General features: G+C 37.8%; 1 protein-coding gene across 1 annotated transcript in view; it reads left to right on the top strand.

Moving 5' to 3' along the window:
• LOC127812226 ((R,S)-reticuline 7-O-methyltransferase-like) overlaps positions 1-8403 on the top strand; it is a 28095-nt gene extending 19692 nt beyond the window's left edge. The window contains exon 3 of the mRNA XM_052352607.1: positions 7947-8403. Coding sequence (XP_052208567.1) covers positions 7947-8162 — 216 coding nt within the window. The 3' untranslated portion in view covers positions 8163-8403. The remainder of the gene's footprint in view (positions 1-7946) is intronic.
• Positions 8404-15168: the final 6765 nt, after the last annotated feature.

The following is a 15168-nucleotide window of genomic DNA, read 5'->3' as shown; positions in this document are numbered from 1 at the left end:
ATCCATCTCAATTTGAGAGGGATTAGGTTTAGTCTCTAAATCTTTCTCAAATTAGAGACGGATTTTTTTCGTCTCTAAATCTGTCTAAAAAAAATATGTCTCTAAATCCGTTTTTAATTTGAGACAGAGAAATCCATCTCTAAACTGTTATTTTCTTTTAGTGATGCATATGTAGATATTCCATAGACTTGCCATGCATGGATCTACCTCACTAGGGCATAAACATTCTAGTGTTGCTTACAATACTCAATCGCATGGTACCCCTTCTTACCATGTGTGTCCAAACACATGAGCACAACCAAAGGTGACAACACCAGAGGGAAACATCTCTCCACCAGAGGCATGAAACAATAACTAAATTTTGAAGCATTGATAACCATGTAAAGTGCTTATTTTTCTTTCTTCTTAATTTAACTTAAGTGTCAAAGTATTATTTTGGAGAGGTCTCAAGCAAAGTTGAAGACCCGTGTCTAACAGGAAAACCATTTAAATGTTAAGTAGGAACATGAGGAGATGGAGGCACACTAGTAGATTAGAGAGTAGAACACAACTCAAACTCAAAACGATTACAAATTTATTGATGTAGATCCTTGAAGCATTCAATCTTATCACTTCTTGAACCCTCTAAGTGATAATGTTTCTTCTTTTATCTTGTTAAGGCAAGGTTAAGCTTCAATTCAAATTCATTCATGTCTTTGTCTTCATTGTAATTTTTTTCTAGTGAATATAAAATGTGTTTTTTAATTTGTAAAGAAAGATATATATATATATATAATAAAGGGTTATTTAGAATTAATTTTTAAAATTTTAATTTCTTGCTAAAAACAGTAAGATTGCATTTGGATATAATGTGTTTCAAATTATATTACTTAAAATATTAATTACATTTCAAATTTTACTATTTAAAATAACATGTATATAAGTGTCATTTCAAATCCTTATATATCGAAATTATACCCAACTCAAAATATTTCCGATAATAAATTAAAAATTATGAATAACAAAATGAGGGTCCAATGAACTTTGTGAGTGTGGCTTTTTTGTAAGGTTTTTGGAAGGGTTGTCCCATGTTCCTCTCCTTCTTTCGGTTTCCCTCTATTGCTTGTATCTCTTGGATCAGTTTCCTTTAGCATCATTATTTCTGGGGAATGGTGTAGGTCTCGATGGATGGGCTCCTCTATGTTTTGGCCAGTTCCTCCCTTCCCGCGGTTCATCTTTGGAGTGCTCAAGAAGCGGTGGTGGGTCAGCCTTCATTTTGCTTGCCAGTTTCATCCTTGGTTGGTGGTTCTTCAAGGATCTTCCCATGGTCCTCGTCCATTTCAGTATGTAGGGTCACTTCTTGTTGGGCTCCCGAGCTTTGTTCTTTTTTATTTTTAGCTTTGTTTCTCTCCGCTTCACTGATTTGAGGCAGCTGAGGGTTTGTTTCCCTTTCTAGTGTGAGTGATGTTCTATTTCTATGTGTTTTTGTTGGTTCATATGTATCTTTATGTATATTTTCTGTTTTCAATTAGATTAGTTTCCTTCTAGTTAGTTTTCTCTTATGTTGTAATCTTTTCCTCTATAAGAGGATGCAACCATGTACATGCTTATTATCTAAGCGAATCATTCCGATTTCCTACATGGTATTAGAGCCACTAACATTCTCCTATTCATCCTAAAACCCTAGAGTGCCTTCATTGCATTTCTTTTTCTTTTCGAAGCCTCCAATGCTTCATTTCTGTTCAGCCATCGTTTACCAACTCTAATATTATCTTTGCTCAATCCATTTTTTTCCTAAATCATGTCTGAAATATCCGAAGAACCCCTACCATGGCCACTACTAAATCAAATCCAATTGATTAGCAGTTAATAGGAGTAGGAGATATGCGTGCAATGCACCCTTCCTACCGATTAAATGGTAGAAATTACTTGCAGTGGGCTCAGCTTGTGAGAACATTCCTTAAAGGCTGAGGAAAGCTAGGTCACTTAACCGGACCCTCTCTAAAGGATTTAGATCCCTTTTTCATAGCATGGGGCACTGGAGACTTGTTGACCATGTCTTGTTTATGGAGTGCCATACAACTGGAGGTGAGTAAAAACTTTATGTTTTTTACTTCAGCTAGGGATATCTGGGAAACTCTAAGGCAAACCTATTCAAAGATTCAAGATACTTCGGTAATTTTTGAGGTTAAAACTAAGATTAGTGGGACAAGACAAGGAGTCTCCACTATAGTAGAGTATTACAATAAGATGAAGGGGTTGTGGCTAAAACTAGACCATTATTAAGACATCAAAATGGTGTGCAGTGAGGATGCTGCCACCCTCAACCAAATTCATGAAATGGACATGATTGTAGCGTTGCTAGCGAGTCTCAATCCTAAATATAATCAAGTAAGGATCCAAGTGCTTGGTAGGGAGAAATTACCTACTCTTAATGAAGTTTTTTTCCATTATTCGAAGTGAAGAAAACAGAAGGGGGCTATGCTTAATAATGATCATAGTGTAAAGAGCTTAGATATGGTGCCAAGTAACAGAGAATGGGCATGATTTAGAGCAAGAAAGACATAAGGATTACTAAAGAATTCAGGCCAAGAAGGCCTATAGTGTACTTATTACAAGAAGCCCAAGCACACCAAGGATACTCGCTTCAAACTTCACAACAAATTAAGAAGCAATGTTAGGTGTGTTACTTGCTTCAAACTTCACAACAAATTAAGAAACAATGTTGAGCAGGATGGGAGAATTTAAGAGACTTGCTCCCAAGACCCAAGCCTATATCTCTAGCAAAGAACAGGAGGAATCTAGATCTATAAGAAAAATTGATCCTATTGGATTTGATCTTACTCAATTAAATGCAGAGAAAATGAACAAACTCAAGAATTTCCTAAGGATAATCCAAGATGGAGCTTGCTCTTTTGTCCACAAGGTATATGCCTACATTTTGAGTTTTTTTTTTTTGCCTCTAAAACTGCTTGGAGTAACATATGGGTCTTTGACTCGGGAGCCACTGACCACATGAGGCCTAACTTAAATTTTTTTGACACCTATCAGCCTCTTGCAAACCCTAAATAGATTATCATTGCTAATGGAACCTCAGTTCCCATTACTTGCCAGGGAAAGGTTATTCTAAGTCCTATGTTACCTGCCAAATAGGTTCTTCATGTTCCTCACCTAGCTACTAATCTCATATCTGTTCATCAATTAACCAAGGAATTAAACCGTCATGCTATTTTCTATCATCATATGTGTAAATTTTAGGACATGACCATGGGAAAGATGATTGGTGTGGCTGAGGAGAATAATAGTTTGTACTTATTACATAATGAGGGTCACCCTAAGTGGAGGCAGCACACCATTGCTTGCTCATCTTAGTCAAGTTCAACTTTTGCCAACATTTGGCTCTAGCATTATAGGCTAGGTCACCCTTCATGCTTTCTTTAAAACCTTAGATCCTATATATGTTTTAATGTGAGGTGTGTGTGATTTCTAAACACCATTGAGTATTGTATCCTGTCAACAATAAACTCTCATCCAACCATTTTTCCTTGGTCCATTCAGATGTTCGGGGACTATCCAAAATTCCCAACTGTTCTGGGCTATGTGTTTTGTTTCTTTTATAGATGATTGTATTTGAATGTGTTGGGTATTTCTATTAAATGAGAAAACTACCATTAGCACCATCTTACCCTATTTTTACAAAATGATTTCCACTCAATTTGGTACTCCTATACAAAAATTTAAAACTGATAATGCCAAGGATTATTTCAATAATCAATTGCACCATTTTTTTCTAGTAAGAGTGCATTGTCCATAAGTCTTCCTATATAAACACTCTACAACAAAATGGAGTAGCTAAGAGGAATATGAGACACCTTCTTAATATGGCTAGAGCTCTACTCCATCAGCATCATGTTCCTAAAACTTATTAGGGTGAGGCTTTTCTCACAACAATCTATGTAATCAATAGAGTCCCATCTAAAGTTCTAAATCATCACAACCCTTTCCACCGTCTATCCTCATTTTTTCTAGATCTAAGTTTGCATACTCCACTTCTACTCCGAGTGTTTGGCTATGTGTGCTTTGTTCATATCCCCAAAATTCACTAAGAAAAACTTGATCCATGTGCTCTTAGGCGTATCTTCCTAGGTTATTCACCAACCCAAAAGGGTTACAAGTGCTATCACCCGACCTCTAGAAAGTTCTATGTCTCCAAAGATGTTTACTTTCTTGAATCTTAGCCTTTCTTTGGCCCTCTTCAGCTTGGTCCTCAAGGGGAGAGTAGAGAATATGAGGACCGAGGCTTCTTGGATGCACTTCTTAATTTAAAACAAGCAGCAAGAAGCTCACATGACTTACCTGACTCTCTTTCTATCCTTTCTTCTCCCTCTGCTAGCTACAACATGTACTGAGCAAGCAGCCCCAAGGTTATCATCCCCAGTTAAGTTTAAGGGCTCTTCTTATGTGTTCAAATTAAAATAGGCATCTCGTTGTAGAGTCTTAGCTTGTATCAACATCAGACCCATGTATGGAATTTGCATAATCATCAATTCCACCTCCTCCTAGGCCTGTTCCTAATGACCTAGACCTTCTAATTGTTGTGAGGAAAGGGGTTAGAAGCTGTACATTGCATCCTTTAACCAATTACCTGTCCTATACCATCGTCTCTCCCAAAACCACAAAAGCTTCCTAACCTCATTAAATTCTATTGTTATTCCTAAGTTAGTAGAAGAGGCCCTAAAAGACCAAAATTGGAAGCAAGCCATGCTAAAGGAAATAAACGCTTTGCATAAGAATCAAACGTGGGAGTTGGTGCCTAAACCTAAGAGAGTCACTCCAATTGGCTGCATGTGGATATTTAATTTGAACTATAAAGTTGATGGAACATTGGAGAGGTATGAAACTAGGCTAGTGGCCAAGGGTTATACTCAGTCATATAGCATAGATTATCTTGAGAATTTTGCCCCCGTGGCAAAAATGACCACAATAAGGATTCTCATATCCGTAGCAGCTCATTTTGGGTGGAAGATGCAATAACTATATGTAATGAATGCTTTCTTACATGTGGATTTAGAGGAGGTTGTATTCATGGAATTACCCCCTAGTTTTCAAGAAATAGAAGTAGGTACAGTACTGTGCAAGCTTAAAAATGCCTTATATGGACTCAAACAATCCCCCCGAGTGTGGTTTGACAGATTTTCTAAGGCAATGAAGTCTATGGGATACTACCAAAGTAGAGGGGATCACACTTTCTTCTTCAAATATTCAGGTGAAAAGGTTACAGCTCTCTTAGTACATGTTAATGATATAGTGGTGAGCGGAAATGATAATGAAGAACAGTAGGCTCTCAAAGGAAAATTAGCCAAGGGATTTGAGATCAAAACTACTCAAATACTTTATGGGAATAGAGGTTGCTTACTCTAAGGCTGGAATCTTCGTATCTTAGCATAAGTATATACTTGACTTGTTGGCTGAAATAAGAGTGACAAGAGGGAAAGGGTTCAGCATACTTGTGGATCCTAACCTTAGATTGTAGGAGAATTTGGAAGGGAAGGCAATAGATAGAGGAAGGTTTTAGAGACATGTTGACAGATTCATCTATCTCTTGCAAGGATTCACTAATGCAGATTATGGTGGTTCCACAGTTGATAGAAGATCCACCACTAGATATTGTGTGTGTGTGTGTTTTTTTTTTTGGGAGGGGGGTGGGAAGGAAATCTTGTATCTTGGAGCTAGGTGCAAAAAAAGCAAAGTGTTGTGCCGAGATTTAGTGCGGAGGTAGAATTTAGGGCTATGGCCCTTGGGTTGTGTGAACTGCTGTGGCTATGAATTATTTTAGAAGACTTGAAGATCAAGATCTAAGGTACTATATATTAATTTATTTTTTGACAATCAATCAGTTATTAATATTCCTCACATTCCTGTTCAATATGATAGGACTAATTAAGCATATAAAGATAGATTGACACTTCATAAAGGAAAAGTTGGATGCTAGCCTAATTCGGATTCCTTATGAATCATCTGAAAATCAAGTGGTCGATGTGTTGACTAAAGGGCTAGCGGGAAGAGATTCGAAATTCTAATAAGTAAGTTGAGAATGATAGACATTCATTTACCAACTTAAGGGAGAGTGTTGGTTCACGAAAATGTTGCAAGAAAGAGATCTTTTCAAGCTTCCAATTTTTAATTAGGATACTTCCTAAATTAGACTTCGAAAACTTTTCTAAACTTGTTCATATGTATCTTTTATGTATCTTTCCTTTTTGCAATTAGATTAGTTTCCTTATTGTTAGTTTCCTTATGCTGTAATATTTTCCTCTATAAGAGGATGTAACCGTGTGGATGCTTATTATCTAAGCAAATCATTCTTATTTTCTACAATTTTGATGGGTTTGCCCCATTTGTTTTTTGTAAACTTTAATTTGCTTGCTTTTTCTTGTTTGTACATTTTCATTTACAGAACATTATATATTCAAATTAGCTTTTGATTTCTAAACCAAATAATAATAATAATAATAATAATATATAGTCCCCTAATGCTTGAATCTAGAAATTTTTTAAGGAAAATTGAAGAAGCAATAATAATCTTTTGTGATTGTGATTGTTGACTTTTCTGAAAGCTATTCAAAAGAGTGCATTTATAACAGGTTGAACGGCCAACCAAATTTTACTGACTTATTCAAAAGACTGCATTTATGTTTGCTAGTTAAGCTTTCCCATGCTTAGAATATACAAATCATAGAATAGCCAGAATGGTTGAATTGACATGCAGAGAGGCTATCCAGCCACAGCCACAGCCACATACTTATTCAATCATGTTGGTTGTCTTCTCATATATGTTGCTTTCTTTTCTTCTTCTTCGGCCAACTCATCAATCTTCCTCTATAAAAGCCACCCTTCTATTCGGCTACCTTACAAGCAAGCCTCACTACGTAAGCTTAAACACACAGAGAGAGAGAGAGAGAGAGAGAGAGAGAGACAGAGAGACAGAGAGACAGAGAGAATGATTATGGAGAAGGAAGCCATTAGTGCAGAGGCAATGGTACTGCTTGATGCCCAAGCAGAGATATGGCAACAGATGCTAAGCTTTGCAGACGCTATGGCACTCAAGTCTGCGGTGGAGCTCCGCATAGCTGACATTATTCATTCTTCCGGGTGTCCAATCAGCCTATCCCAAATCGCCGCCGGCATAGATTCTCCTTCCCCAGATCTCATTGCCCTGGGGCGGATCATGAGATTTCTGGTTCGGAAAAAGATTTTCATAGCCACTCCTCCGTCGGTTGTCGGCGGAGAGACCCTCTACGGGTTGACCCACTCCTCCAAGTTGTTAGTGCGCGATGCTGAGCTGAGCCTAGCGCCAATCGTACTGATGGAGAGCGACCCCCGGGCATTAGCACCCTGGCAATGCTTCAGCAGGTGTGTGCGCGAAGGTGGGATTGCGTTCGAAAAGGCTCATGGCAAAGAGATATGGGACTATGGCTCCGCCAACCCAGATTTCAGCAAGGTCTTCAACGCTGCAATGGGATGTACCGCCAAGGTCACCACTACCGCAATCGTCGCTGCGTACAAGGATGGATTTCATTCCATTGGGTCGCTAGTGGATGTGGGCGGTGGTATTGGAACTTCCATATCCGAGATCACCAAGGCCTATCCACACATCAAAGCAATCAACTTTGATTTACCACATGTGGTCGCCACAGCACCTGAGTACCCAGGAGTTACCCATATTGGAGGTGACATGTTTGAGTCTGTTCCAAAGGTTGATGCAGTTTTCATGAAGGTAATGGATTTAAGTTTGGAAATATTTTACACAAACAGAAAGAAAAGTTATTATTAGTTAACTGTCTAGATGGTTTAATTCATGTTCTAATCATGAATTCGTGCAGTGGATCTTGCATGATTGGAGCGACGAAGACTGTGTGAAGATCTTGAAGAACTGCCGGAAGGCAATTTCAGAGAAGACAGGAAAGGTGATTCTAGTGGAAGTGGTTCTGAAGCCAGACGGTGAAAGCATGTTTGACAACACAGGATTTGTGTTCGATCTCATAATGCTTGCTCACAGCTCTGGTGGAAAAGAGAGGACCGAGGCTGAATGGAAACGAGTGCTGGAGAAAGGAGGCTTCCCACGCTATAACATCATCCGGATCCCAGCTTTGCCTTCTATCATTGAGGCCTATCCAAACTGAATCATTCTCTCTCTAGTCCCTCCATGTATGGTCCGACCATGGCTGTCTTTGTCAACCCAAACTTTCAAGTAACCAGGCAAAAGGAATAACATCAGTATGAGGGCATACACGCATTATCTTATGTAGAGATGTATAACTGTTTTTCTTTTCATTTTATATACATTTCAATTCTATTGTATAACATTAATATGTTGAAATATCTCTCTTCATTCTAATAAAGAGTATTAATTTTGCACAATGATATTGTAAGAGCATTAATTTGTATTGTGGCTTTTAATAAACACTTCGTTCTTCTATTATGCTACGGTTCCAAAATGCTATTTGCGCACTTGAGAATGACACTTGGTTTGATATTTTTGTATTAGTGTATTATACACTTATATTGATTGGAGACATGATATAATATATTAATATAAGATTATCACATTAATTAAGTGTCACTTCTAAGTGTCTAAATAATGTTTCCAGATAAAGAATATGATCTTGGAAAATTGCAATTTAATGGAGCTTGTAAAGCCCACGGATATTCCCAAATTTCCTCTGCCATGACATATAAAATAATTTATGTATATTAAATGAAGTTAGCTTTCAAGTGAGAATATCATCCAAAAAATTACCTATCTATTTTAATTAAAATTATTATTTAAAAATTCATAAAAAATTTAATAATCCTATTTGAATCACCTGTCCATCAAATAGATTTTATTATTTAAGCTTAATAATAAAGGGAGAGCGTTTTGTTTTCTTAGTAAAAGGGTAAGATCAATTTCAAGGGATATTTTTTAGTATTGTTTAAGCCAATTCTATGTTGAGACCTAAAGGACCACTTAAAACTTTTTCAAGACTTGTGGTTATCCTTGGAAATACCGTCCAAGAAATTGAACAGACCTCTTGCTAAGCTATAGTAACAAGGGGAATAGTGGTCTGACATTCTAGATTGCTAAAATGTGTTGTATTGTCCACTACAGAAGTAGAGTTTATTACACTGATAGAAATTTGCAAGGAGTTGTTTGAATGAAAAGATTTGTGTAAGAGTTCGGCTTTACAGAAGAGAGGTGTGTATTGTTTTATGATAGTCAAAGTATCATCTATCTTAACAAGAATCCAACATTTCATGATAGATCGAAGCATACTGATGTTAAATAGCATTGGATAAAAGATGTTTTGAATTTTAAGTTGTTAGAGCTTGAGAAGGTCTTCACGGATGATAACGGTTCGAATATGTTAACTGATAAGTGTCTTTTATACACTTATTTTGGTTTATAAACTTAGCATTTATACATTCAATGAGGATGATTTTTACTTGATTTGGTTCTATATATGGTTATGTAGATGTGGAGCATGTGTTAAAGCGGACATGGAGCAAAAAGAGTGATTTTTGGTGCATGATAGGAGTGAAATGAAGCTTGGAGGCATGGTCGGGTTTCGAATTAAAAAGAAGCAAAAGAGTATCGAAAACAAGAAGTTGAAGATGATAAAGCAAGAGGCCAAAGAAGAAGGCTAGCGGGCTTATAGCGGTATGCATACCGCTGTAGCACCGCTATAAGACTTAGTTTCTAGAGCTCACGGTCTTACAGCGGTATGCATACCGCTGTAGGACCACTTTAGGAATTATTTTCTGGAGCTCACGGGTCTGCAACAACAAGCATACCGCGGTAGGACCGCGGTAGGGTTCAAAGCTTCGTGACAAGGCCGTTTTAAGCCTATTTTAATCCAAATAAAAGGAAAATAGACTCCTTCAAGGTGAAGGACTTTGATAACCTAAAGAGGGCTATATAAAGGCTTATTTTTGGGAGATTAAAGAGCTTTTGAGAGGAGGAGAAGATAGAAGTCGAGGCAAAAGAAGGAGATTTTCTTGAAGATCTTCGGTTTTGGTTTTATTTTTCTGTTCTTTCTTCTTTACAACATCATGAACTTCGTTTTTATTACTTTTTCATTGGTTAAAACTATGTTAGGCTAAGTACTTTGTGGCTAGGGTGATTGATGAAACCTAGTTCAACGATGGTTTAATTAAAAGTGTTTGGGTTTATTTATATTTTTGTCTTTCGGATTGATCATTTATTATACACTAACTCCGTTTTGATGTTTGGCCGTCATTAGAACGTGTTTGTGATTTATATTGCTTTCGAGAGATTCAATATAGATTAGCACTTGATAATAAATGACATAAGGTTCGATAATAGGTAGAGATACCGTTATGCCTTGTGAAATCTTATTTTAATGATCATTGTGGATAAATGCATGTTTGTATATTTGCAGATTAATTAGAGATAATTAATCTCATATGTGAGCATAGATTCAATCGACCATCGAGAGAGGCTTTTGATTAAATTAAGGTAATTGATTTTCAGTTCAAAGCAAGAATTATAAGACCTAATCATCGAAAGATTAAACCATTTATAGAACTACGGTGGATTCATGAACCCTAGTGCATTAGATTTTTATATTTAAAACCTAAAGAGTTATTTTGTGTTTTCCTTTTGGTGAGTTAGTTTTAACTTATATAAAACTTCCATTGAGTATTCTTTTAATTGTGTGTGACTTATTTAAGCTTTTGCGGTTAAAGTAGGGATTAAAAGCTAATTCTCGTGGGAACGATACTTAATTCATCATTATATTACTTGTTACGATTCCGTTCACTTGCGGGAAAGAATACGCAAACAAGTTTTTGGCGCCGTTGCCGGGGATTGGTTATTTTGATTACTACTTTAATTAAGATTAGCTTTAATACTTGTGTTGCTTTCTTTAATTTTTGACGCTGAACTATTTCAATTTTTGCTGTGTTAGGATTGAAAATAGTGCATGCGGCGTTCAGAACGTCTTGATCTTGTTGAGTTTGATCTGGAGATTGAAGAAACCTTTCATCAAAGACGTCGTGAACAAAGAGCAAAAAGGGAACAACAACAAAGCACAATGGACTACAACGAAAATCAGCTTGTTCAAATAGAGCGTACTACTGAGATCAATGAGAGAGATATCTTGATGGGGGATTTCATGATGCCTCCAGTCATTGAGAACCGGTCAAGCATTGTTTATCCTCCATATGGGCATGATAACTTCCAGTTGAGGTCGGATGTGATAAATTTGTTCTCCAACAACATTCCATTCTATGGGAGAAGTGATAAAAATCCACACTACCATCTCTCTCATTTTCTGGAGTATTGTGGCAACTTTAAGTATCAAGGGATTAATGAAGAAGCAATGAGGATGCAACTTTTTCCTCATACTCTGAAAGACAAAGCTCGAGAGTGGTTGGTTTCACTATCACCTGGTAGCATCACTACATGGGCTGATTTGGTTCACAAGTTCACACTAAAATATTTTCCACCAGCTAAGATCAGCAAATTAAAGCATGAAATTTCAACTCTCCAGCAAGTTGAAACAGAGAATTTTCATGAAGCATGGGAACGGTATAAAGAATTGCTAAGGAAGTGTCCGAATCATGGGTTCTCTTTACCAGCTCAAAACCACTATTTCTATGCCGGATTGACTCCTTACAGCCGTTCCTCAGTTGATTCTACAGCAGGTGGTTCTATTAGAAACAAATCTGCTGGAGAGCTACATGATCTTTATGAGACAATGAGTGAGCAATTTGTAATGTGGCCGGATAGGAGTTCACATAGGAGAGTAGCTGGAGTACACGAAGTGGATATGAATACGTTGATGTTGGCCAAGATTGATGCTCTTTCAAAACAGGTGGAAAACTTAAAGTACTCTCCATCAGTTAATGTGGTGCAAGGATCTCTTCCAGTTTGTACAAATTGTGGGGCAAACCATTTCTCATCCGAATGCCCATTGACCGTTAGGGACCATTCACTCACAGAGCAGGCTGCTTATGCACAAAACTACCCGCGTCAACAAAATTTCCAACGTCCACAGAATAATCCATTTTCTCCAACATACAATCCCGGCTGGAGAAACCATCCTAATCTTTCATATGGCAACAATCAGGGAATTCAAAACCCACCAAAACAAGGGAGATCACATGAGGAAAAAGGAGGATGGGAAGAAGCAATTTCGAAACTTCAAGAATGAAGTGAGCAGACCGATGCAGCCATCAAGAATATAGAGACTCAAATTGGATAATTGGCTAAAATTCTTACTGAAAGGCAACAGGGCACATGGCCAAGCAACACTGAAGTTAATCCTAAGGAGCAAGCAAATGCAATCACTACAAGGAGTGGAGTGCAACTCCCGAAAATCCATGTTAAAAGACCAAGTGTGGAAAAGAAAACTGATGCCGAAAAGGAGATAGCAACTGAGAATAAGGAGCTTGAAGATATAGCTGAACAAGAAAAAGTGGTTTCTTCACCAATCAAGCCTTATGTTCCACCAATTCCATTTCCTCAAAGATTGTGCAAGCACAAGTTGGATAAACAATTTGAGAAATTTTTGGAGGTGTTCAAGAAACTACATATCAATATCCCATTTATTGAAGCTCTATCTCAAATGCCCAGCTATGCAAAATTTATGAAGGAGATTCTATCGAACAAGAGGAAGCTTGAGGAGCATGAAACCGTGATGCTAACAGAGGAGTGTAGTGCCATTTTACAGAATAAATTACCACCAAAGTTGAAAGATCCAGGAAGTTTCACCATCCCTTGCACCATTGGCAGCTTATATTTTGAACGGTCCTTATGTGATTTAGGAGTGAGCATTAATTTGATGCCATTTTCTATCTTTCAAAAACTTGGGCTTGGCGAAGTAAAGCCGACAAGAGTATCATTGCAGCTAGCGGATCGGTCTGTGAAACATCCACGTGGAATTGTTGAAGATATTTTGGTAAAAGTGGACAAGTTTATATTCCCAGCAGATTTCATTATTTTGGATATGGCTGAAGATAGAGATATTCCTCTTATTTTGGGGCGACCTTTTCTAGCTACTAGGCAAGCACTCATTGATGTGCAAAAAGGATAACTCATGTTAAGGCTAAATGAGGAGCAAATCACTTTTAATGTGTTTGAAGCACTAAAATTTCCTACTGCTTTAGATTCTTGTTTTCAGATTGATATTGTGGATAAAGAGATAGCAAACACTTTCACTCTGAACCAACCATCAGATCCTTGGGAAGCTTGTGTGATGTACTCGCAAGTTGAAGATACCGACTCTGCTACAATTGAAGAATGTATCAAATATTTGCAAGGACCTGAACTTTTTCAAAAGGGAAAGCAATACAAGGTATTGGGCACGGGGCCTCCACGACCTTTACCTTCCATTCAACAAGCTTGGAAATTGGAGCTAAAGCAGCTGCCATCCCATCTTCAGTATGCCTATTTGGGTGAGTCTTCTACTCTTCCAGTTATAATTGCTAAATCCATTAACCAAGAAGAAGAGGATAAGTTACTCCGGGTGCTTCGGGAACATAAATCAGCTATTGGATGGACTATAGCAGATATCAAAGGCATTAGTCCCTCCCTTTGCATGCACAAGATCCTCATGGAAGAAACTTATAAGCCGGTAGTGCAACATCAACGTCGACTAAACCCCCATCTTCAAGATGTGGTCAGAGCTGAGGTACTGAAGTTACTGGATGCTGGGATTATTTATTCCATATCGGATAGCGGATGGCTTAGTCCTGTTCAGGTTGTGCCAAAAAAGGAAGGAATCACAGTGGAAAAGAATGAACATAATGAGCTTATTCCAGTCCGACCAACTACAGGGTGGCGAGTTTGTATAGATTATCGCAAGTTGAATAACGCAACCCAAAAGGATCACTTTCCTCTTCCATTCATTGATCAAATGTTGGAGCGTTTAGAAGGACATTCCTACTATTGTTTCCTTAATGGCTACTCGGGATACAATCAAATTCCAACAGCCCCGGAAGATCAAGAGAAAACAACATTCACTTGTCCATATGGCACATTTGCATACCGACGGATGCCGTTTGGTTTGTGCAACGCTCCTGCCACTTTTCAGCGTTGTATGATGTCAATCTTTTCCGATATGGTAGAAAGATTCATTGAAGTGTTCATGGATGATTTTTCAGTCTTTGGTTCTTCATATGATGAGTGTTTAAAGAACTTGACACTTGTTTTGAAGCGTTGTGAAGAAACAAACTTGGTGCTCAATTGGGAGAAATGCCACTTCATGGTCCAAGAAAGAATTGTATTGGGACATCGAATTTCAGTTAGGGGTATTGAAGTTGACAAGGAAAAAATTCAAGTGATTGAGAAACTTCCTCCGCCAACATCAGTCAAGGGTATCCGTAGCTTCTTGGGACATGCCGGATTTTATAGACGATTCATTAAGGATTTCTCCAAGATTACAAAACCTTTATGCAACTTGTTGGAGAAGGATGCAAAATTTGAATTTTCTGAGGAGTGATTAAAGTCATTTACCACTCTAAAGGAAAAGTTAATTTCAGCACCTGTTATTGTGGCACCAGATTGGAATATGCCGTTCGAAGTAATGTGTGATGCTAGTGACTATGCAGTTGGGGCAGTTTTGGGACAACGAAGGGACAAAGTCTTATATGTAATTTACTATGCTAGTAGGACTCTCAATGATGCCCAACTAAACTACACCATAATAGAAAAAGAGCTCCTAGCAGTGGTCTTTGCTTTCGAAAAATTTCGATCCTATCTTATTGGTTCAAAGGTGATTGTTTATACGGATCATGCTGCACTGAAATATCTACTTTCAAAAAAAGAGGCAAAACCAAGGCTAATCCGTTGGGTCCTACTTCTCTAAGAGTTCGATTTGGAAATTCGAGATAAGAGAGGATGTGAGAATGTGGTAGCTGACCACCTCTCAAGATTGGAGCAACAAAATCAATCCGAAACAGGGGATATTAATGAAAAATTTCTAGATGAGCAGCTTCTAAGAGTGGAACGAGCAAGCAGCAAAACAGAGGTACCATGGTATGCCGACTATGTCAATTACCTTGCAAGTAACATTGTACCTCCTGATTATGATTACCATCAAAGAAAAAAATTCTTTTCGGAGCTCAAATTCTATTTTTGGGAGGATCCCATCCTTTATCGGAGAGGAGCAGATCAAGTAATCC

This window comes from Diospyros lotus, chromosome 10 (genome assembly GCF_014633365.1).
Source record: "Diospyros lotus cultivar Yz01 chromosome 10, ASM1463336v1, whole genome shotgun sequence".
Classification (NCBI taxonomy): domain Eukaryota; kingdom Viridiplantae; phylum Streptophyta; class Magnoliopsida; order Ericales; family Ebenaceae; genus Diospyros; species Diospyros lotus.
Note: the sequence above shows the minus strand (reverse complement) of the source record. Positions and strands in the feature narration are given on the sequence as shown.